The following is a 22,164-nucleotide window of genomic DNA, read 5'->3' as shown; positions in this document are numbered from 1 at the left end:
CAACTCAAAACTCAAACCTCACATGCCAATGCTTCACTAACTAAAAGGGTTGGTAAACATAGGCCATTAGGTTTGTAACATGGTTTAAACAAGAGCGGGAAACATAAGCTCAAATTGGTTAGCAAGTAGGTTTATGCACAATAGAAATTCAAATTTGTAACAAAACAAAAAGAAGATAAAGAAAAAAAAAATGAGAAAGAAGTGCCCTTTTCCTCCCCTAGAGTGCTTCGGTCACGATCTTGGGAGCTAAAAGTCAAAACAAGGATGAAGACATGCATAGCTAAGGATCCAAATGCGCCACACAACAAAGTGATGAAGGCTAGAACAATGTTACCTCACACGGGATTATAACTAAGCAAATACCAACTAAGGGTGCCAAATCCACTATAGAGAGCAACACCATCTTACCACATACCCGTGAACTAGGGCTTCATGGATTCCTAAAAGTTCTCAACCCGGCTACCTTAGCATGTAATATCCTAGAGTCAACCAATAGGAAATGAGAGAATTAAAACTAAAACTAACAAAATTAAATAAAACACAAACAAATAAAATGTGAAAAACACTCCAAACTAATTAAAATAAATAAAAGTAAAATAGAAATAAGAGAAATAAGACTAAAACTAATAAAGACTAAAAAAAACTATACAAGCAAATAAAGTAAAATAAAATACGAAAATAAAATAAAGCTAATAAAATAAAGAAAATAAACTAAAACGCTCCAAAATTACCAAATAAACAAGAAACTTTATTAAAGAGAAAACAAGAGAAAGAAAGGGAAAAATAAGATAAAATAAACACGAAAATGACTCTAAAACTACTCCCTAAGAGTGACATAAATGTCACTCATCAATTATGCATGTTAATTTTATTTATGTTGTTTAATGATGCGCTAGAGTTCACTAAATAATCACAACATAATAAATCTAGGTCCCGGTAATATTAAGGTTTCTTTTCCAATTAAAAACCCGATGAAACCTTCGATATTTATGATAGGTCATGCCTCAGTTGGGTGTCATACTATATCTTAGGGGAGTGGGGGTAAACCACGTTTTACAATTTTAATTGGTTATACTCAACAAGGTTACCTAAAGAGTTTAGAACCTTGAAGCTAAGGGTAATAATTAAACATGTGATGGGTAATTATTCAACCAAGAATTACAAAGAGTTGTAATCAGTAAAGAGTTTACTCACCTTGAAAATGCAATACTTGATGGTAGGGCCTCAGTCCAGTCAATTATTGCACAAATAAAGGATCTTGGAATCATTCTATTCAATAGGGATCAATTAAAATTGAATGAATGCTTTAAAGTTACCAGTTTTATAATCGCTTATGGTACTTTAAATTTATTAAACATAATTATTGAATTTTGCCTCGTTTGTTTTTGTTTGTAGATGAATAACTTATACGACAACACTGTTTTACCAATGAAACTTAACTTAAGGTTGAATCTCAGAAACTTCAGGGAATGGGAAAATCAGTTGAGAAAAGTTCTCACAATCCATGGGCTTGAATCTCGTTTATATGTTCCTGTTGAGAGCGAGTATACAGAAAATTATAAAGCTGAAAGGCATGCTGAAATTGTTTCAGATGCAGAGAAAATCAAAAGGCTCATTTTAGAATCTATTCCAATCTTTTGGAAAAGAAGATTCAGGCACTATGAGCTAACCAACTTGCATCAATGTCTTCGTGCTATCTGTCGAGGTGGCATTGGGGCATTAGGAAGTGGAGGCTTCAGAGATCATAATGTAAGAGAGGTCATTAACTTGATCCCTCAGATTTACTATTCCTGGACTGGCATTGTTAGGTATGAGGCTTACAATGTTCATTGTAAGATAATGGCTAAGAGACTCATGACTGGTCAGCTAGTAAGGGCCCATGTCAGGGAACTGATTGAAATATTCAATCAAATGTATTTCCTTGGGAAACCGATTGATGATGACTCTGCACATGATATTATCTTGTTCTCACTCCATGATGTTTTTGACATTGTCAAGCTCACTCATAATGATGAGGGGTCGTTAGTGATGTTGATCAACCTTTTTCTTAACCATGCTGAGGAGTTCCTGAAAAGGAGAGGAAGCGAATGCTTCTTTTGCGGTAGTTGGCCATGCCATACACCAGGGTGTCCCCACTATACACCAGTGAAAACAGAAGGTAAAGAGTTACTTGGTGTTTTTGTTGTAGAAATCAATCTTACATCATCTTCCACTTGGGTATTTGATACCGGATGTGGTGCTCACATCGTTAATAACGTGCAGGGCTTGAAAGAGAGTAAGAAGTTAGCAAAAGGGGAAGTAACGCTTCGACTAGGAAATGGAGCAAAAGTTGCTGCACTTGCTATTGGAAATTATCACTTAAGACTTCCCTCTAGACTTATTTTGGTGCTTAATAACTGTTATTATGTACCAACAATTACTAAAAACATTATTTCAGTTCTTGTTTTAGATTTTGAAGGATTTTCATTTGAAATAAGAGACAAATGTTGTTTTATTTCTAAAGAAAATATGTTATATGCTAACGCAAAATTAATTAATGGTTTGTATGTTTTAGAATATACAACTCATGTCTACATCATTGATCATAAAAAGCAAAAAACGGATGGTTCAAACCCAACTTACCTATGGCATTGTAGACTTGGTCACATTAACCAAAAGCGTATCCAGAAATTACATAAGGATGGACTTCTCTCTTCATTTGATTATGAATCATTTGAAAATTGTGAGTCATGCTTGCTTGGGAAAATGACTAAGTCACCCTTCTCGGGTATAGGTGAAAGAGCTAGTGACTTATTGGGACTCATACATATAGATGTGTGTGGACCAATGAGTTTAAAAGCAAGGGGTGGATTTAGTTACTTCATTTACTGATGATGTAAGTAGATTTGGTTACATTTACTTAATGAAGAACAAATCGGAAGCCTTTGAAAAGTTCAAAGAATTCCAGAATGAAGTACAAAATCAACTTGGGAAGACCATTAAAGCATTGCGATCTGATCGTGGTGGTGAATATTTGACCCAAGAATTTGATGAACATCTAATAAACTGTTGAATACTTTCACAATTAACTCCTCTAGGAACGCCGCAGTTGAATGGTGTTTCAGAAAGGAGGAATAGGACCTTACTAGATATGGTTCGGTCCATGATGAGCTTTACTGATCTTCACATATCATTCTGGGGATATGCATTAGAAGCAGCTGCAAGAATACTAAACAGAAGCCCGTCCAAAGCAGTTGAAAAGACTCCATTTGAGATATGGAATGGAAGAGCTCCAAAGTTATCTTTTCTCAAGATTTGGGGATGTGAAGCCTATGTAAAACGTTTACAAGGTGATAAACTACACCCTAAATCAGACAAATGTTTCTTTGTGGGTTATCCAAAAGAAACAAAGGGGTATTACTTCTACAATCGCGAAGATAACAAAGTGTTTGTTGCTCGCGATGATGTCTTTCTAGAAAAGGAATTCCTCTCTAGAAAGCCAAGTGGGAGTAAAGTGGTTCTCGAAGAAATTCGAGACGAGCAATAAATGGATGTGGATAACACCACATCAGAGGCGAGGGCGCATGAGTCGATTAATCATGCGTCGGAGCAAGCTAATTCGAATAGCAAGACTCCTATCGTCCCACTTGAATCTAATTCATGCGAAAATCTTCAAGTTGTTGGAGAGAATATTTCTATTGTTGCTCCTACCCCACGTAGGTCTGCCATAATCAGAAATAAACAGTTTATTGAGGTTCTGATAACTGAGGATTATGGAATCTTCTTATTAGAGAATGAGGAACCTACAACCTACAGGAAAGCTTTGGCAAGCCCCAACTCAGATAAATGTCTTGAGGCCATGAAGTCCAAAATGGAATCGATGTCTGAAAATGAAGTGTGGACCCTAGTTAACTTGCCTAATGGGGTAAAACTTATTAGTTGCAAATGGGTTTACAAGATTAAAACAGACAAGGATGGAAATGCCTACATCTATAAAGCAAGACTGGTTGCAAAAGGGTACAGACAGATTCATGGTATTGAATATAATGAAACCTTTTCCCCAGTAGCTATGCTTAAGTCCATTCGGATCCTTCTAGCGATTGCTGCATTTTTCGATTACGAAATTTGGCAGATGGATGTCAAAACCGCCTTCTTGAATGGTTCTTGACGAAGGAAGTGTATATGATACAACCTGAGGGTTTGAAGATCCAGAAAATCCTAGAAAGGTATGCAAACTTCAGAATTCCATTTATGGATTGAAGCAAGCATCCAGGAGTTGGAATCTTCGCTTTGATAAAGCAATCAAACAGTTTGATTTTGTTAAAACTGAAGAGGAACCTTGTGTATACAAGAAGTCTAATGGGAGCAGAATTGTTTTCTTAGTCTTGTATGTAGATGACATACTACTCATGGGGAATGACATACCAATGCTTAAGTCAGTCAAGGATTAGTTAAAGAGTTGTTTTTCCATGAAGGACTTAGGTGAGGCTGAATACATATTGGGGATCAAGATCCATCGAGACAGATCTCGAAGGACGATTGGATTAAGTCAAGACACTTATATTGATAAGGTTCTTGATAGGTATTCCATGAAAGACTCTAAGAGAGGATTTCTCCCCATGTCTCATGGCATTACACTCAGTAAATCTCAATGCCCTAGCACGCCAAAAGAGATGAGACGTATTGTTGATAAACCTTATGCTTCGCCAATAGGGTTAATCATGTATGCCATGATATGTGCAAGGCCGGATGTTGCATATGCTCTGAGTATGTGTAGCAGGTTTTAGGCAAATCTAGGAGAAGCACACTGGACAACTGCCAAGAACATCCTTAAGTACTTGAGAAGGACTAAAGGAATGTTTCTAGTATATGGTGGCAAAGATGAGTTGGTTGTCAAAGGTTATACAGATGCGAGTTTCCAAACAGATAGAGATGATTTCAGATCATAATCTGGATACATTTTCTATCTGAATTGAAGAGCAGTAAGCTGGAAGAGTTCGAAGCAAAGCACTGTCGCAGACTCTACAACAGAATCAGAGTATTTAGCTGCTGTTGAAGCATCTAAGGAAGCAGTTTGGATTAAGAAGTTCCTAACTGAGCTGGATGTCATACCAAGTGCTCAAAAGGAAATCGAGTTGTATTGTGATAATAATGGCACCATTGCTCAATCAAAGGAGCCTAGGTCACACTTCAAATCCAAACATGTAGAGAGGAAATATCACCTCATTCGAGAGATCGTTGACAGAAGAGATGTCAAGATGTGCAAAATTCATACGGATGAGAATATTACTGATCCACTTCCTAAACCCCTTCCACTTTCAAAGCATGAGAAACATGCTAATGAATCTGGATTGAAGCAAATAATGTAATTAGAAGTTGTATTTGTTTTTGGAGAAAAATAAGTTACATATGTAATACATTTATTTGCAGAAATATGTTTAATTAGAAATTTTATTATTTCTCTTATTTAATTATGGTTTTCGATATTAAATAAAATGTCCAAAAAAATTATGGATTGATGGGCTCATCAGGTTGATGACCTAGTGAATGAAACCCCACAAGTGAACAAAATCCATATATATTATTTGAGTTTCTAGTTCAGAATCATTAAACTGGACATAAATGATTTCTTAAATTGGACTAGCATGTAAGATTGATTGGATAGTGCAGTTTCATGGGCTATAAGAGCATAGTGATGATGCTCGGTCAATCACATGGATATGCATGAATGATTCATGATCGAACTATAGACCTACTTTGAAGTTCAAGTATAGAACTTTAGGATATATTAGTGGATTCCTTTGACAAGAGTGGAACACTAATTCCATTCAATAATTGATTTAACTGTGGTACACTCAAACGTCCAGCCGTAACTGGGGATTATAAAGGGTGTTTCCCGGTTGCTTCATGAGTTGAGTGGAAGCTTTGGTTGCCACAAGATTGGATTAAGTCTACCTATTTAATTAGGAATATGTCTTGGCCCCTCGAAGAGGGAGAATTCAGAAAATGCATGGCCGTGCTCAAATGCATTACATAATAATAATTTGTTATTGTGGGGAATAGTTTCAAGCCTTTAAAATCCCACTAGCTTGAACCCCACTGTGATCATACACTAAAGTACGGTGGCGTCCAAAAGGGAAGAAGATAGAGCAAAAGAGTCGCCAACAAGTTTTTAAGGAACTTGTAAACCGTTCACGAGGTGAAGGTTACACCCCTTAACGATCCAAGAGATCGTCAACTCCATAAGGTCATTAACCAAATAAGGGTTCGGGGATGATGGTACAAATCCAGCCTAAAAGAGATTGAACCTGCCCTAATAATAGGCCTCTACATTATTCTGCTCGTATTCATGTGCGCTTTCTGACTAACATACAATCAATAGGATTAACCCTAAACCTGTTTAATCTATGTTGGTTGAATATTAATGCACAAATAAATCTATTATTGGCGATCACTTGAATTATAATCACAATTAACCCTAAACAAGATTATCAATATCTTATTAAGCGTGATTGCAAATACCAATTCCCTTTAAACATGCAATAAAGGTGATCAAGCAATAAATAATATAAAATATGATACATATCAAGCAACATAATAAATAATCAACATCATTAATAATAATAATATCAATCATAATCATAATCATGTTAAAGCATAGCAAGATCCTAGGCATGATACTAACAAGATTAATAACAAACCCTAGCATGTCACTAAGCAATAAAAATCAAAGCTTTATCCCTAACATGATACTAACAATCATAAATATTAGGAAGAATATAGGAAGCATCGTAGCAATCATACTTGATATTAAAATTACCCTAGACATGATACTAGGAATCATAATAATAATCTAAACATGATATCTAAATCATAATATCAATTAATCAATAAAATCCCTTAAAGTACTTACGTCTAGGGCGAAGGCAACTTAAAATAATTGAAAGAGAGATTTGGGACCAAACCCTCAGAAATTAAAACCTTTCACGTCTAGGGCGAAGGCAACTTCGAATATGGCTAGGTGTATCAAGATCTTGCGAATGCGGAATTTTGTATTCGAGAAAACAAAGTTTTAGAAAAGAAAGAATGAATGATTTTTAGAAGAGAATTGAAGATTCTTGGTGAATGAATATTGATAATCCGTCCATGAAAACGGAGTTTTTGATACGATATTTATAGAGAAAATCATCCAAAAAAGATAATTTATCAAAACAGAGTTTGAAGACCACAAAACCACTTTGGCGCCAGACCTGGCTCATTGGCGCCAGGACCAGTGGCTAGCGCCAGGCGCCAATGCTGGCGTCTGGCGCCAATCCTGGTTCCAGGCGCCAAGGCCTGGGGTTGGGCGCCAATTTGGATTTCAACGCGTTTTCGAAAATCTGATAAATTTCCCGTACTGGAAGATAAAATAATATAATTTCAGTCGAAAATGCTATTTGATCTAATTAAAACTCTGAAGAGTCCTAACTGAATTAAGAATGATAAAACCTTCTAGAATGTTCTAGAAGACCAAAACCATTCCTAATTGCATTAGGAATGATAAATCATATTAGGCCCTCCCCTAGATCATTGGGCCGTACTTAAAGCTCAAACCAGGCCCAGTTTAGTAAATTGGCCATAACTTCCTCAATATTCATCGGAATTGGGCTTATAATATATCGTTAGAAAGGTCTTTGCAAGCCCCATCCAACTACACCACTATTGGACCCATATCATGGACCAACCAAATGGATTGGCTGTTTTCTTAAAATAAAGTTTTCAAAAACAGGAAGAAGAGAAAAAGAAATAAAACTTTCCGCAACACTAGACCTTTCCACACTTTCGTTTCATTCGATTATGATTCGACGTGAAAGGTACTCATCACTGGGTTTGGTTTTGGGAAGACACAAATGGGTGTCTACAGAAGCCCCCACTTTGACTGAGTTTGGAGAAACGCAAGTTTCGAAAACGAAAGCCAAAGTATCGATAGGGATGGAGAATGATTCAGAACGTTCTGCGATCCTAAATCAATCTTACAACGCCGATACTTGCAAAACTAGCATTAGTTAAACAGATAAAAGAGTTAAGATACGCGTATCTTGCACCGTCGAGCACACGTCTCTGAAAGTAACCGATTGTTGCTGCTGTTGTTTTTTTGACGACCTCCTGCAAGCTAGAGAATGCCATCCTGCCTGAAAACCGCTACGCCTTGTAACTGCTTCCAATTAGAAGATTGCTTCGCCTGAAACTACCTTCTCCGCTGTGATAATATTTCACATCCAAGGGAATACCATCAAAGATTATTTCTCTTGAAACAATCCTTAGTTTTTTTTTGTGACAACCCTCCACAATCTAGGGAACGCCATCTTGCTGTTTGTTTTGACGATCTTCCGCAATCTAGGGAACGCCGTCGATCAATGTTGCTACATCTTGAGCCTTTTCTTGAATCATAGTGACAACCTTTCCAATCATAGCAAAAGTCGTCGAAGACTGCCCATCTCGTGCTGTCTTCTCAAATCTTGGGTGACAACCTCCACAATCTTAGCGAATGCCGTCGAAGACTGCCCATCTCGTGCTATCTTCTCAAATCTTTGGGTGACAACCTCCACAATCTTAGCGAACGCTTTCGAAGACCGCCCATCTCGTGCTATCTTCTCAAATCTTTGGTGACAACCTCCACAATCTTAGCGAATGCCGTCGAAAATAACTTTACTTGAAGTCATCCTCATTTGATGCGATAATATTCCAAAGAAAATTACCGAAGATCCACGCCTGTCGATCTTTAAAAGTTCGCTTGAACTTTGCTTTTGCTATGCCTGTACGTCGGCGCTCTTTTGCTTTGAACTTGTATGTCGGTGCCTTTTCTGCTTTTGAGCCAATGCCTAGGCGCTTTAAGCAAGGAACCCGAAATTGCTATATAAAGTCGAAATCACCTTTCTGGGAGGCTTCGAGCTCTGTCGTTGCTGAAATATTTCTGGAGCCAAGAATTGACTCTGTCGCCGAATGTTGTGATAAGGTCTTCCCTGTTCTGCTGCACCTGTATTTATTTTGACTATAGAACTTTGCCAATCTTTTTAATCATCTTAGGGTTGACCTAAGGCTTAACGTTGCTTGACTCATCGACTTGACACGACTCAAGGCATAAACTTGACTCAATATGTTGACTGACTCGAGGTGAAATGACATGTGTTAGACTCAAATCAAAGTTATCTGACACGACATGACTCAATGTGTACATGACTCGTGTGTGCATTGTAATGTGATCGTGCGACTCGAAAATGCAAAAAAGCAAACATTTTCCGTCAATTTTGGAGGGTACCGACTTTCTCCCGAAAAAGAAAGACGTGAAAAAGAAAATCAAAAGTTTAAAGATGCATGTTGAATGAGCTTAGTCAAATGTTGTTTGATACTGTCTCTCAAGGTGCAAGGATTAATTCATCCTAGGCTATCTCAATGGTTGACTCAATGATGAAAGTATTTGGGTAACTTAGGCACGGAGGCTAAGCACTTCATACTTCGTGATGCAATGATGATTATGATTGATGAGTGATGTTGACGAAGCATGCTTCAGCGTTTTATTAAGATTTCATGACAAAGGGTTCCTAAGGGAAGTATATTTGGTCATGTATCTGTGCAGTGTGTGATAGTGACACTAAAGTTAGGCCGCAAGAACTAAGTGTGTGGAAAAATATATTGAAAAGAGTCAAATGGTGGTGACTCTTAGGCTAGGTAAGCTAATAATATAGGGATCAAGCCCCCAAGTCTAGCTCTAAGTGAAAAGGGATGAGCATAGGGAATTCCTTGATATGATCATGGTGTAAGTGTGTGAATGTGAATATGAATGCATGTTTATTACGGCCGCACCTCAATGTGAGGTTGCCTACGTATCCGTTAGGAATCAGGCCGAACGTAGCTCTAGCCAAAACTCGCACAAGTGTGTATACCTCAAAAAGGTCTTTTTAAGGGTTGTAACGTGGTTAGGCTAAAGGTTTAAAGAAGAAGGGGATAAAGGCTCAAGACCCTAGATAAGCCCCCAAGGTGTGCAACCTTGCTTTTGAATATTTGTATTTTTATGCTTGAGGTTTTCTACTCTTTTTTTAGCTCTCTTTTGTTTTTTGCTTTAACATTTATTTTACTTTTGCAAGTGTGGGCAATCTCGATCATGCGGTCTATCAATCACTTGGCATTCATGTTTCTCAGGCACGGTACCGAGTACTCGATAAGAGACGCAATCTGAGACGTATTCTTATCGAAGATATTTTCATATCAAAGACATTGGAACACTTACCCTTTTGTACACTTGTTTTCGTTTTTTATTATTGCTATTTTTGCTATCTTTCGAATTTACTCAAGCCTTATTACATAAGTTACACACCATCCCATCCCAAGGTTAGGTAGATGTAGGTTGGAAAAAAAAAGGTCTATCGTTAGACGAGGCTCAAAGTGGTTTATGAAGAAAGGATTGTATAATTGAAGGGTGAAATGAGATATGATGTGGCTACAAGAGGTGCCTCAAATCATTGGTATACCTTGTGCTTAATTCGACATGGTTTTTTTTTTTTTTTTTTTTTTTTATTATATTTGATGCAATATAATGAAATGATCATATATAAGGAAATAAATGCTCATATTATTAAAAAGGGAAAAAGGAAAAAATCCTATTAATCTAAAAGAAAAGAAAAGGTGCCTATGCTAGACTTATTAGGGAAAGGAAAAAATGAAGAAGAAATAGAAAAAGAGGTCACGAAATCTTGTCGTTGAAGCTCGCCTCTTGTCTTGTGTTGTTTCATCATAACCCTCATTTTTTGTTTGTCAATCATATGACTCAAACTCGATTAAACACACATGGATGGAAGAAGTGAAGAAAGATGGAAGAATGTGAAGAAAGATTTAGATGGAGGGATATGAAGAATTAGGAATAAAATTTACCCCCAACTTAAACGACGGAAAAGACCGACTCATGCATGAACCTAAGACATGGCCATGGTGATGTATACTCAAAGTGTGTGCTAAGACTAGTGAGTGTAGGTGACATATTAAGACTCGTGTCATGACCATGTAGCTAGACTATGTGACCAAGACTCGATTAATGACTTGACGGGGTGTTATTGACAACGAAAATTAACCGAATTAATTAGCAAACTGGTTAATTAGACCCTAGGTGATGACTCGACAAATAATCCGAACTGTCGGCCAAGCGACAGGACTGGCGTCACAGTATGGTGATTGGCGCAAGACTTTTTAGTAAATGTCTGGCGCTACACACCATACAGTGGCGCTACAGCTTAGATTTTGGCACCAATGTTGGAGCCTCGGTCTGGGATTGTTTTCGGTATTATTAGTCAACTGGGGTATGCCTAAAGTCGTACTAGGTCAATTCCGATTAAAAGAAGAAAAAACTTTATTGACTCGAATTAATTAATTAGTTAGGCAAAGTTCTTTAAGTCATTAATTATAATCTCAACACAAATCAACAAACGGTTAAGAAGAGCATAGGATATATATGCGCAACAAATAATGCACAATTAGTCAAGTAGGCACAATATGATGCAATGAGTTCGCAACCTAACCATGGCTCTAGTTCTCTAAAGTTCAGGATATGGTTTAATCAAACAGGGTCCATGGTTAATTGTCCAGATGCACCGCGTAGAAGCCTAACCGTGAAGGGTTAACGCGTGTGGATAGAACACCGCGAGTTTTTAGAAAAAACTCACTTCCATGGTTTGGTGAATTCAACCTCTCAGATGTACCCTTTGTTGCCAGGAGCGTTCAATCGGGTAGATAGAGCATGAATTCCCAGAGGGTTATGTCCATATGTAGAACACATATGGGTTTCAGAAAAGTGAGAAAAAACTCAATCAGGAAGTAGGATCGAGCAAACAATATGAAAAACCGGTTGAAATTAGAACGCATATTTCTGGCTCGGTATTGGGGGAAATTGGCGCCAGCAAACAGAGACTGGCGCCAACTTTTAACTATAGCGCCTGACGCCAATATTGGCGTCTGGCGCTACGGCTAAAAGTGTGGCGCCAAGCTCTGGCCCCTGACGCTACTTCCCACATGCCTCAGCAGCTTTCTGTGCTCAATAAAATCATCCAGTTTCGCGTGGTGTTATTTCAGTCCTAGTTGTGAAAGACATTTCTCAAATTTCCTACGTGTAAAATCCTATGTTTTTGACTCATTATGGATGGTCTTTCCAATGAGAACCTTTTTATGCATATGACAATAATGTTAATCAAAATTACGCACATGAAATACTTAGAACTTTTCGAGTCTCATCCACTCATTCTAAATCATTGCCGAAACAAATTCAGGAATTAAAATAGAAATCCTCCCCAGTGGAGTCGACAAAAACTGTGGGGAATAGTTTCAAGCCTTTAAAATCCCACTAGCTTGAACCCCACTGTGATCATACACTAAAGTACGGTGGCGTCCAAAAGGGAAGAAGATAGAGCAAAAGAGTCGCCAACAAGTTTTTAAGGAACTTGTAAACCGTTCACGAGGTGAAGGTTACAACCCTTAACGATCCAAGAGATCGTCAACTCCATAAGGTCATGAACCAAATAAGGGTTCGGGGATGATGGTACAAATCCAGCCTAAAAGAGATTGAACCTGCCCTAATAATAGGCCTCTACTTTATTCTGCTCGTATTCATGTGCGCTTTCTAACTAACATACAATCAATAGGATTAACCCTAAACCTGTTTAATCTATGTTGGTTGAATATTAATGCACAAATAAATCTATTATTGGCGATCACTTGAATATAATCACAATTAACCCTAAACAAGATTATCAATATCTTATTAAGCGTGATTGCAAATACCAATTCCCTTTAAACATGCAATAAAGGTGATCAAGCAATAAATAATATAAAATATGATACATATCAAGCAACATAATAAATAATCAACATCATTAATAATAATAATATCAATCATAATCATAATCATGTTAAAGCATAGCAAGATCCTAGGCATGATACTAACAAGATTAATAACAAACCCTAGCATGTCACTAAGCAATAAAAATCAAAGCTTTATCCCTAACATGATACTAACAATCATAAATATTAGGAAGAATATAGGAAGCATCGTAGCAATCATACTTGATATTAAAATTACCCTAGACATGATACTAGGAATCATAATAACAATCTAAACATGATATCTACATCATAATATCAATTAATCAATAAAATCCCTTAAAGTACTTACGCCTAGGGCGAAGGCAACTTAAAATAATTGAAAGAGAGATTTGGGACCAAACCTTCAGAAATTAAAACCTTTCACGTCTAGGGCGAAGGCAACTTCGAATATGGCTAGGTGTATCAAGATCTTGCGAATGCGGAATTTTGTATTCGAGAAAACAAAGTTTAGAAAAGAAAGAATGAATGATTTTTAGAAGAGAATTGAAGATTCTTGGTGAATGAATATTGATAATCCGTCCATGAAAACGGAGTTTTTGATACGATATTTATAGAGAAAATCATCCAAAAAAGATAATTTATCAAAACAGAGTCTGAAGACCACAAAACCACTTTGGCGCCAGGACCAGTGGCTAGCGCCAGGCGCCAATGCTGGCGTCTGGCGCCAATGCTGGCGTCTGGCGCCAATCCTGGTTCCAGGCGCCAAGGCCTGGGGTTGGACGCCAATTTGGATTTCAACGCGTTTTCGAAAATCTGATAAATTTCCCGTACTGGAAGATAAAATAATATAATTTCAGTCGAAAATGCTATTTGATCTAATTAAAACACTGAAGAGTCCTAACTGAATTAAGAATGATAAAACCTTCTAGAATGTTCTAGAAGACCAAAACCATTCCTAATTGCATTAGGAATGATAAATCATATTAGGCCCTCCCCTAGATCATTGGGCCGTACTTAAAGCTCAAACCAGGCCCAGTTTAGTAAATTGACCATAACTTCCTCAATATTCATCGGAATTGGGCTTATAATATATCGTTAGAAAGGTCTTTGCAAGCCCCATCCAACTACACCACTATTGGACCCATATCATGGACCAACCAACTGGATTGGCTTTTTTCTTAAAATAAAGTTTTCAAAAACAGGAAGAAGAGAAAAAGAAATAAAACTTTTCGCAACACTAGACCTTTCCACACTTTCGTTTCATTCGATTATGATTCGACGTGAAAGGTACTCATCACTGGGTTTGGTTTTGGGGAGACACAAATGGGTGTCTATAGTTATGTGAATCTAACTTAGTATTTCAAGAAAAGATTTTTAGACTAATATGATCACGACATGAGATGAAATCATATTATCAAATCGACACACATTGACTTAAGGACAAGTGGGAGATTGAAGGAGTTATGTCTTCGATAAGTACAATTACTAGATATATCAAGGATCACGATTATTGAGATAATTAGTTCATTCTATAGGGTCGTCAATGTTTGGTGCTAGATATGACAATTGATCTTTGGGCTTGCTTAATGGACCAAAGACTTATAGAATGGATCCTACAAGGTCACACATAAGAGTATTGGGTTAAACAAGTTAGAGGCCCATTATTGGGCCTCATGAGTTCATGACATACCATAGTGATAATTGGGCTTGGATAGTTAGAAGATTCTAATGGGTTTTGGACTTGACATGGTTTTATTTCTAGATATGATCTATAAATATAAACCATGCCTAGGGTTGCATGATACAACAATTGACATACAGGAAATTGTCACACAAGCAACCAAGGTTCCCAAAAACCCAAACTCTCTCTCTCTCCTCCCTATCCGTACGGCCTCCCCCGCGGGTGGCGCGTTGATCGAGGGTAAAAGTAGGTCGTTGGTCTACTAACCCTAACAAAATTAATCATTTATAATAACTAAACTTACACTAAACTAGTTAGTGGAAAGTAAAGGGTCGAACCACGAAGTCTAAGTGTCTCAATTTATGCAAATTAGACTAGTAGGAAAGGTTGTGAGATAGAGAGAGATTAAACCAAACACTACTAAGAGCAAATAACTAAAACTAGGGATAGTGGAATCCAATTACATCAATGCATTAAACAACATCATACAATTAGATGAAAATGACCTCGATTAGGAACATTAACCCATTTAACTCACTCTCGCACAATTAAGCATGTTAATTATCCTACTAAACTAATTCGCATTCGTGCAACTAACCTAGAAAAGGTATGGAAGAATTTAGGGCTCTCAACCAACTCACTCTCACACAATTGATTGAAAGCACAATTAAGAGCATAGAATCGATTAGCTAGAAAGATTCTAATCCATAAAAGCATCATCCATACACAATAATCAAGAAACAGTTTCATACTAATCACATAAATCTTTCTATTCATTAATATAACATCCATCCAATTCCCTAGAACAAGACCTAAGCTAACATAATGAAGATAGACATGGAAAACAAGGTAAAATAAGAATAAAAACAAGATCAAACAAACAAACTAATTAATCTACTCAAATCAAAAAACAAAAAGCAAAAACTAAGAATTAAGCAAAGCAATAAAGATGAGAGAAAGATAGAAAATGCTCATTGAATAGATGAGAAGAAGTTCCACAAAGTTGCTTCTTCAACCTCTCAAAAACTCCATGGAAATTCAAGCTTTCTCTCTCTAAAACTACTCCTAAACTAGAAAGAGAAAATCCTAATCTAACCCTAAGAGAGAGAAAATAAAAGAGGCTAAACTACTCTAATCTAAGGTAAAAAAATTAAATGTCAAGAGTTAAGAGAGAATAACCCCAAAAGGGGTATTTATATTACAAGGCTTAAAATAAAATAAAAGAAACTAAAAAGAAATAAAACTAATTAAAAATAACTAAAATAACAAAACTTAAAAAAATAAAAAGGAAAAGAAAATAAAAATCCCCAATTCCCCCAAACCCTGAACCATCAGACCCCCCCTTCCTTCCCCTTCGATCTTGGCTGCTCTCATTTTATCATCAACCATCATCCAAACAACCATCATCACCGTTCATCAATATGATCATCGATCATCTAACATCACCAAATTCTCGGTCTTTGGATTAATTGAAGGAATCGTGGTCGTTCAATTTCATTAATTCCGTACAGCATAACGTGGAAGATCGGAGAGGCCGCGCATACCCTTAGGAGCGCACGCTCATTGCTTCTGCCTTGAATTGGTGAAATTGAACAAAATGGAGCGGCCGCTTCAGTTGAGTGAGTGCCCGCTCTTAAGGGTCTCGAAATTGAGGATGAATTGGAGCTTGTGGTTGGGTTGCGCTGCGGTTGGCGGTAATTGTGGTCAGGTGGCTGCTGTTGGGTGGAGGAGATGGTTGTAGTCGTGGGTCTAATTGATGGGGGGTGCGTTAGTGAATGTGGTTTGCGTGAGATTGGAGTGCAAGGGCAGCGTTGCTATTGTAATTGGGATTGTTGCTGGCGGTTTTTGCGGCTGTGGAGGCTTAGATTGGTGGTGGTTGTGGGGTTGCGTGAGGTGGATGAAATGGGTGAGCTGATGGTGTGTGTTTGTTGCTTTTGCTGTTTGGTGTTGTGGAAAGCAGGGAAGAAGAGGAGTGTGAGGTGGTTTGCGTGAGCAGGGGAAGTGATGTGAAGAGGGTGTAGTGTAGGTTTAGGTGATGGTTGAGTGAAGGTTAAGAGGGCAGCAACTTAGGGGCAGCAGCTTATTTGCGCAAGGAGTTTGATGTGCTAGTTATTGAATCCGACTAAACACCAAAGCGCAAAACTTGACTTTAAATTGTAACACGTGCCTTAACTCGGACAATCACCTACACAAACAACAAAATACGATGGAGAATCGGAAGATAAAATAAAATAAAATAAAATAAAACAAAACAAACTAGAAACTAAAAGAAAATAAATAAAACGAGAGAAGAAGGAAATTATCAACTAAAATTACAAAAATAAACTAGAATCTAATAAAAATGCAAAAATACTCAAAATAGAGAACGAATAAGGAAAATAAGAAAATAAGCAAAATAAAATATAAAACTGGGGAAAATATTAGAAACTAAACCGGAAAATAAGCATAAAAATACCCTAAAAGTGACATAAAAGTCACTTATCAAAATCCCCCAAGCTAAACTTTTTCTCGTCATCGAGCAAATTAACTCGAAACACAAGATAAGGAGAATGATTTATTCAAGAAAATCTAAGACACTAAAGGATACAAGAATGTACACTAACTCACTTTCGTAGGAATCACGGTCAATTTTATCTACTAAAGACAAGCCCTTTAAATCCCTAGATCGCCCTAGAGGACGAGTGTGCACTCGTGAGGGTTTCCTAAGAGTTCAACCCACAACTCTAGAACAAAACAAAGGTAAGGCAATAAAGAGAAAAGAAAAAGAAACATAAAAAGAGAAAGAAAACACAAATTCATGTTTGGACAAGAGATAGGAACAAGCACCAATGAATGCAAACCTTTCAAAATAGACAAATGTATGCACGTTCCAAGATGTCAATGGTTGATTGAAACACAACATATGCTAAGCATAGATAACTAATGAGGACTCAATCCACCCTAGCCCCAACCAATCGGGCCGCGTTCTTTCCACTAGCTTCAAATCAACCCTTAAGTTAGCTTCTCATGATTCCTCGAAGGAACCAGAAAAAGATAAAGAAATGAAATTCTTTGAGAAGGTAATCCCGACATCTCAACTATGCACTCTCTCCATAGGTTTGAAGTCTATCTCCTTCCACTGTTCTTTGACCTAACCCCACTAAAGTCTAAGGGTCTTTTATTGGTTGTAACGTCAGGCTAGGGGTCAAGGCGGGGTAAAAATTTGAAAATTTTGATGATATTTCCTAAGTGAAGCAAAAGAGGGGCCCTCTCTCAAAAATAAACTCCGAAAGTCACAAAACCTCAAAGAAAAATACCAATAATGCCATCTGCCCCAAGCTTACTCAACACCAACACACAATATATATAAAAAATGAAGGAACGCTCCCCTCCCCCATGCTTGAATGATGCATTGTCCCCAATGCTTAAATACGGGAAGAAAAATGAAACCAACTAAAATATTTTTGTTTGTTTTTTTTTTTAATTTTTTTTTCATAAACTCTTATTTGGTGTCCTTGCCTTTTTTAACGTACTATGGACGACTTTTTCTTTAAAATTCATTTTATTTCCTTGAATTGCATCTTTCTTCTCAAACTTTTTTTTTTTTTTTGTATATGCATTTCAAGCTTAACTTTCAATACCGTACTTAAACCAATTCTCAAAATATTTTTTTACATATTCAACACTCTCAAAACTCAAACCTCACATGCCAATGCTTCACTAACTAATAGGGTTGGTAAACATAGGCCATTAGGTTTGTAATGCGATTTAAACAAGAGCGGGAAACATTAGGCTCAAATTGGTTAGCAAGTAGGTTAATGCAAAATAGAAAATCAAATTTGTAACAAAACAAAAGGAAGATAAAGAAAAATGAGAAAAGGTGCCCTTTTCCTCCCCTAGAGTGGTCGGTCACGATTTTGAGAGCTAGAGGTTAAAACAAGGATTAAGACATGCATAGTCAAGGATCCTAAAATGCCGCTCAACAAGGTGATGAAGGCTAGAACAAAAGAAGCTCACAAGGGATTATAACCAAACAAATACCAACTAAGGGTTTCAAATCCAATATAGAGAGAAACTCCATCTTACCACATTCCTGTGAACTAAGGCTTCATGGACCCCTAAAAGTTCTTAACCCGACTACCTTAGCATATAGTATCCTAGAGTCAACCAATGACACTCTCAAACCGTTCACACATTTACCACTTAGGAAGAAAAACATTCAAGAATACAAGTCCCAAAATAGAATGTCCAAAATAAGAACAAACAAAACACATTTTGCCAAAATTACCTTGAAAGTAAACAAAAATCTTTTTTGACTTTTCGGAATATAAGAAAAGGCATGGAAATGCATATACTCAAGTGCATGGCATATATGAACCAACATTCTACCCAAGCATGATAGAACACCCTCCCCCCAAGCTTGAATGAGAAAATATACTCAAACATAAACCAAATAATCCATGGGAGGGGAAAATAAATAAATCAATCCAACAAACCAACACATGTCCAACAAGTCACCAACCATTAGAGAAAGAGCTAGGAAAGAATTATACTCATTATGAGGGTTTGACTTTGCGTTGACTTTTCTCTCTTCTCTTTCCTCCCATGGCGATTTGAATTTGCTGGTTTTCTTCAGCTTAGTTAGGTCTTAATGGCGAAGAAGAAGAAGCAATCTACTCCTCAACCCTGAAATAACTTGAATCATCCTTCCAAATCTTCTTATCTCTATTGAATGATGGTGTTAATCGGCTGAATGTGTCTAAACTCTCTAGTTCTGCTTCGATTCCAGAAGTTGATGAGGACCCTGATGAACTTGTCACTCCTCCTTCTCATTTGAGTCGATTCTCAACTGTGAAGATTACTATAGCTGAGCTGAAAGCCCTTGAGGATTTCCATGTCCGATTGATTAAAGCCAATAAAATAGTACCCCGTTCTACTGTTCCATTGGATCTTAGAGCTTCCTCGTCTGATCTTAATGCAGGTTGTGCTTCGACAGATAATGTTAAGATGGCTAAAGGTAATCTTGTCCTTAATTTTGGATCAGTTCCTCGAATTCTAGAGACAGCAGTTCCTAGGGTTCCTGAAATTACTGTTCCATTGATTTCTGAGGTCGATTCTGCTCCAATTGCTGACCCAATTCCTTTGGAGGGTGATGTGGTACCTCCTCTGCCCAATTCTATTCCTGCTAATAAGCCAGGCATTGCTAAGCTCACAGCTAAGGGTTCTGCCCTCTCTTTCGTAGCTCCTGTGGTCAAAGATGGCAAGTCTGTTGCCATGTTACAACAAGCTGAAATTACTGAAGGTAATCTTAAGTGGAAGAATTTTGTAATTTTCTATGTCATAGGCTATTATCCTACTATAGCTGCTGTTCACATATATATTGCTGAAAATTGGAGTGTTATAGCTAAACCTGATTTTTTTGGCATGTTGATGGCTACTTTCTTATTAAAATGCAAAACTCTGATGATATGAATGTTGTTCTTAGTGCTAGTTCACACATGTTCTTTGGTAAGGTGGCTATTGTTAAGCCTTGGTCTGAGAAATTTGACTTTCATGCTGAGGTTCTGAGAACTGTTCCTATATGGGTTAAGTTACCTAACTTACCTTTGAATTGCTGGGGTGTGGACACTTTGAGCAGACTGGGAAGTGTCTTAGGAGTTCCTTTATGTGCTGATGAATGTACTTCAAAGTAGTTGAGGGTCTCTTTTGCTAGATTTCTCATTGAAGTTGATGTAACAAAGGCTTTACCCAAGACTATCTGGTTAGAAAATCCAGATGGTGTTTTAATTGAACAAAAAGTTGTTTTTGAATGGACACCCCCCCCCTTTTGTAGCAAATGTAAAAAAGTGGGCCATGACTGTGCTATTCTTAGGAAGATTCAACCTCAAAAGAAGCAGGTGGCTTCTAAGGAGCAGCCTAAGCAAAAGGTGTGGGTTACTAAGCCTCAACCTGCTACTGTTCCTGCACCTGGGCCTAGTGTGCCTGAATTTGGGGGTAATGGCTCTGTTCATAGTGCTGGTGTTTTCACTCCTGCTCCAACTACTTTGCAAGCTAATTCTGATGATGATTGGAGAGTTGTGGGAAGGAAGCATAGAAGTCATAGTTATCCTCTTGTCTTTACTAATGTTCCTAATTCTAATACCTATGATGCTTTGCTTAAGGATGGGGATGGTGCTGGAGAACTTGTTCCTATCGGGGGTGATGGTAATCCCCCTCTGGGGTCATGATTATCCTATCATGGAATATCAGGGGTCTTAATAATCCCTGCAAAGTAGATTCTATTAAGAAACTGCTAGCTGAACAGTGTGTGGATGTTATTGGTATTATGGAAACTAAGGTGAAATGTGATAAGAGTGTTAAGATTCAGAAGAAATTTGGATCTGCTTGGTCTTGGTTTTGTAACTACTCATCTTCACATAGGGGTAGACTCTGGGTTGGCTGGTCACATGACAAGGTTAATCTTTTAGTCCTCTCCTCTCATGAGCAGTTCATTCATGTCCAAATCAGCTCCAAGGATCTTCGGCATCAGATTTTCTGTACCTTTGTGTATGGCTTGCATTCTATTCATGACAGATTACCTCTTTGGGATGGTATTTCTAGTCTTGGAGCTGTTTCTGGGCTTTGGCTTGTTATTGGTGACTTTAATTCTGTTCTCAATTCTTTTGATAGAATTAATGGTAATGATGTCACTGATTATGAGGTTAACCATTTTAGAAGTTTTGTTGACAATCTTGATCTTTGCGAGCTCAAGAGTAAAGGTTCTTTTTACTCTTGGTCTAATAAGGGTCATGGTGATACTAGAATTCCTACAAGGATTGACAGGGGGCTTGTGAATCAGGCTTGGTTGAATAAGTATTCTCATGTTGAATCTATCTATCTTCCCCCTCTCCTCTCTGATCACAACTCTCTTTTGGTTGAAGTAAGTAGATTTGTTGCTGCTAAGGGGAGACCTTTTAGGTTTCTTAATTGCCTAGCTGATCATGTTGACTTTTGTTCTATTGTGGAAAACAGCTGGCATAGTGGTACAGGTTCTCCTACTATGGTTTCTATTTGGCAGAATTTGAAATATGTCAAAAAGAACCTGAAAGATCTGAACACTAAGTACTTTGCTAATGTTGATGAGAAAGTTGATGTGGCTCTTGCCTCTTTGAAAGCCATTTAGGACCAGCTTGATGTGGATTATTCTAATTCTGACCTTCATGTTAAAGAGGCTAAAGCTGTAAATATGGTGAAGCATTGGATGTATATCCAGGAGTCCATTTATAAGCAGAAATCTAGGGTTGATTGGACTAAGCTGGGGGATTCCAGTTCTCACTAATTCTTTTCTATTATGAAGCACAGGCAAGGTAGAAATAGAATTGATTCTATCTTCACTGAAGATGATGTCCTTTTGAAAGATCCTATGCTTATTGAAAATGAGATTGTGGGGTTTTATAAAGGGCTCCTTGGTTCTAGTGCTAGTTCTCTCCCTGCTGTTGACTTGGCCACTATTAGGAGAGGTTCTCAACTCAGCTCTAGATCTATTGATATTCTGACTTCTGTGGTTACTACTTCTGAGGTTGATAATGCTCTAGCTCAAATTGGAGATGATAAGGCGCCTGGAATTGATGGTTTCAATGCTGTTTTCTTCAAAAAGGCTTGGCCTATGATCAAAACTGATATCTATGCTGCTATCTTCT

General features: G+C 37.5%; 1 protein-coding gene across 1 annotated transcript; it reads left to right on the top strand.

Annotated features, from left to right (window-relative positions):
- Positions 1–20,708: 20,708 nt before the first annotated feature.
- On the top strand, positions 20,709–21,647 carry LOC145627850 (uncharacterized). Its single transcript, XM_081680193.1, has one exon. The coding sequence runs from the start codon at positions 20,709–20,711 to the stop codon at positions 21,645–21,647; it is 939 nt and encodes a 312-aa protein (XP_081536319.1).
- Positions 21,648–22,164: the final 517 nt, after the last annotated feature.

The sequence above is a fragment of the Chenopodium album genome, chromosome 4, assembly GCF_948465745.1.
Source record: "Chenopodium album chromosome 4, dcCheAlbu1.1, whole genome shotgun sequence".
NCBI classification, from domain to species: domain Eukaryota; kingdom Viridiplantae; phylum Streptophyta; class Magnoliopsida; order Caryophyllales; family Amaranthaceae; genus Chenopodium; species Chenopodium album.
Note: the sequence above shows the minus strand (reverse complement) of the source record. Positions and strands in the feature narration are given on the sequence as shown.

Excerpts from the sequence above, each read along its gene's own strand:
- LOC145627850 (XM_081680193.1), top strand. The coding sequence starts at position 20,709 with ATGATTATCCTATCATGGAATATCAGGGGTCTTAATAATCCCTGCAAA.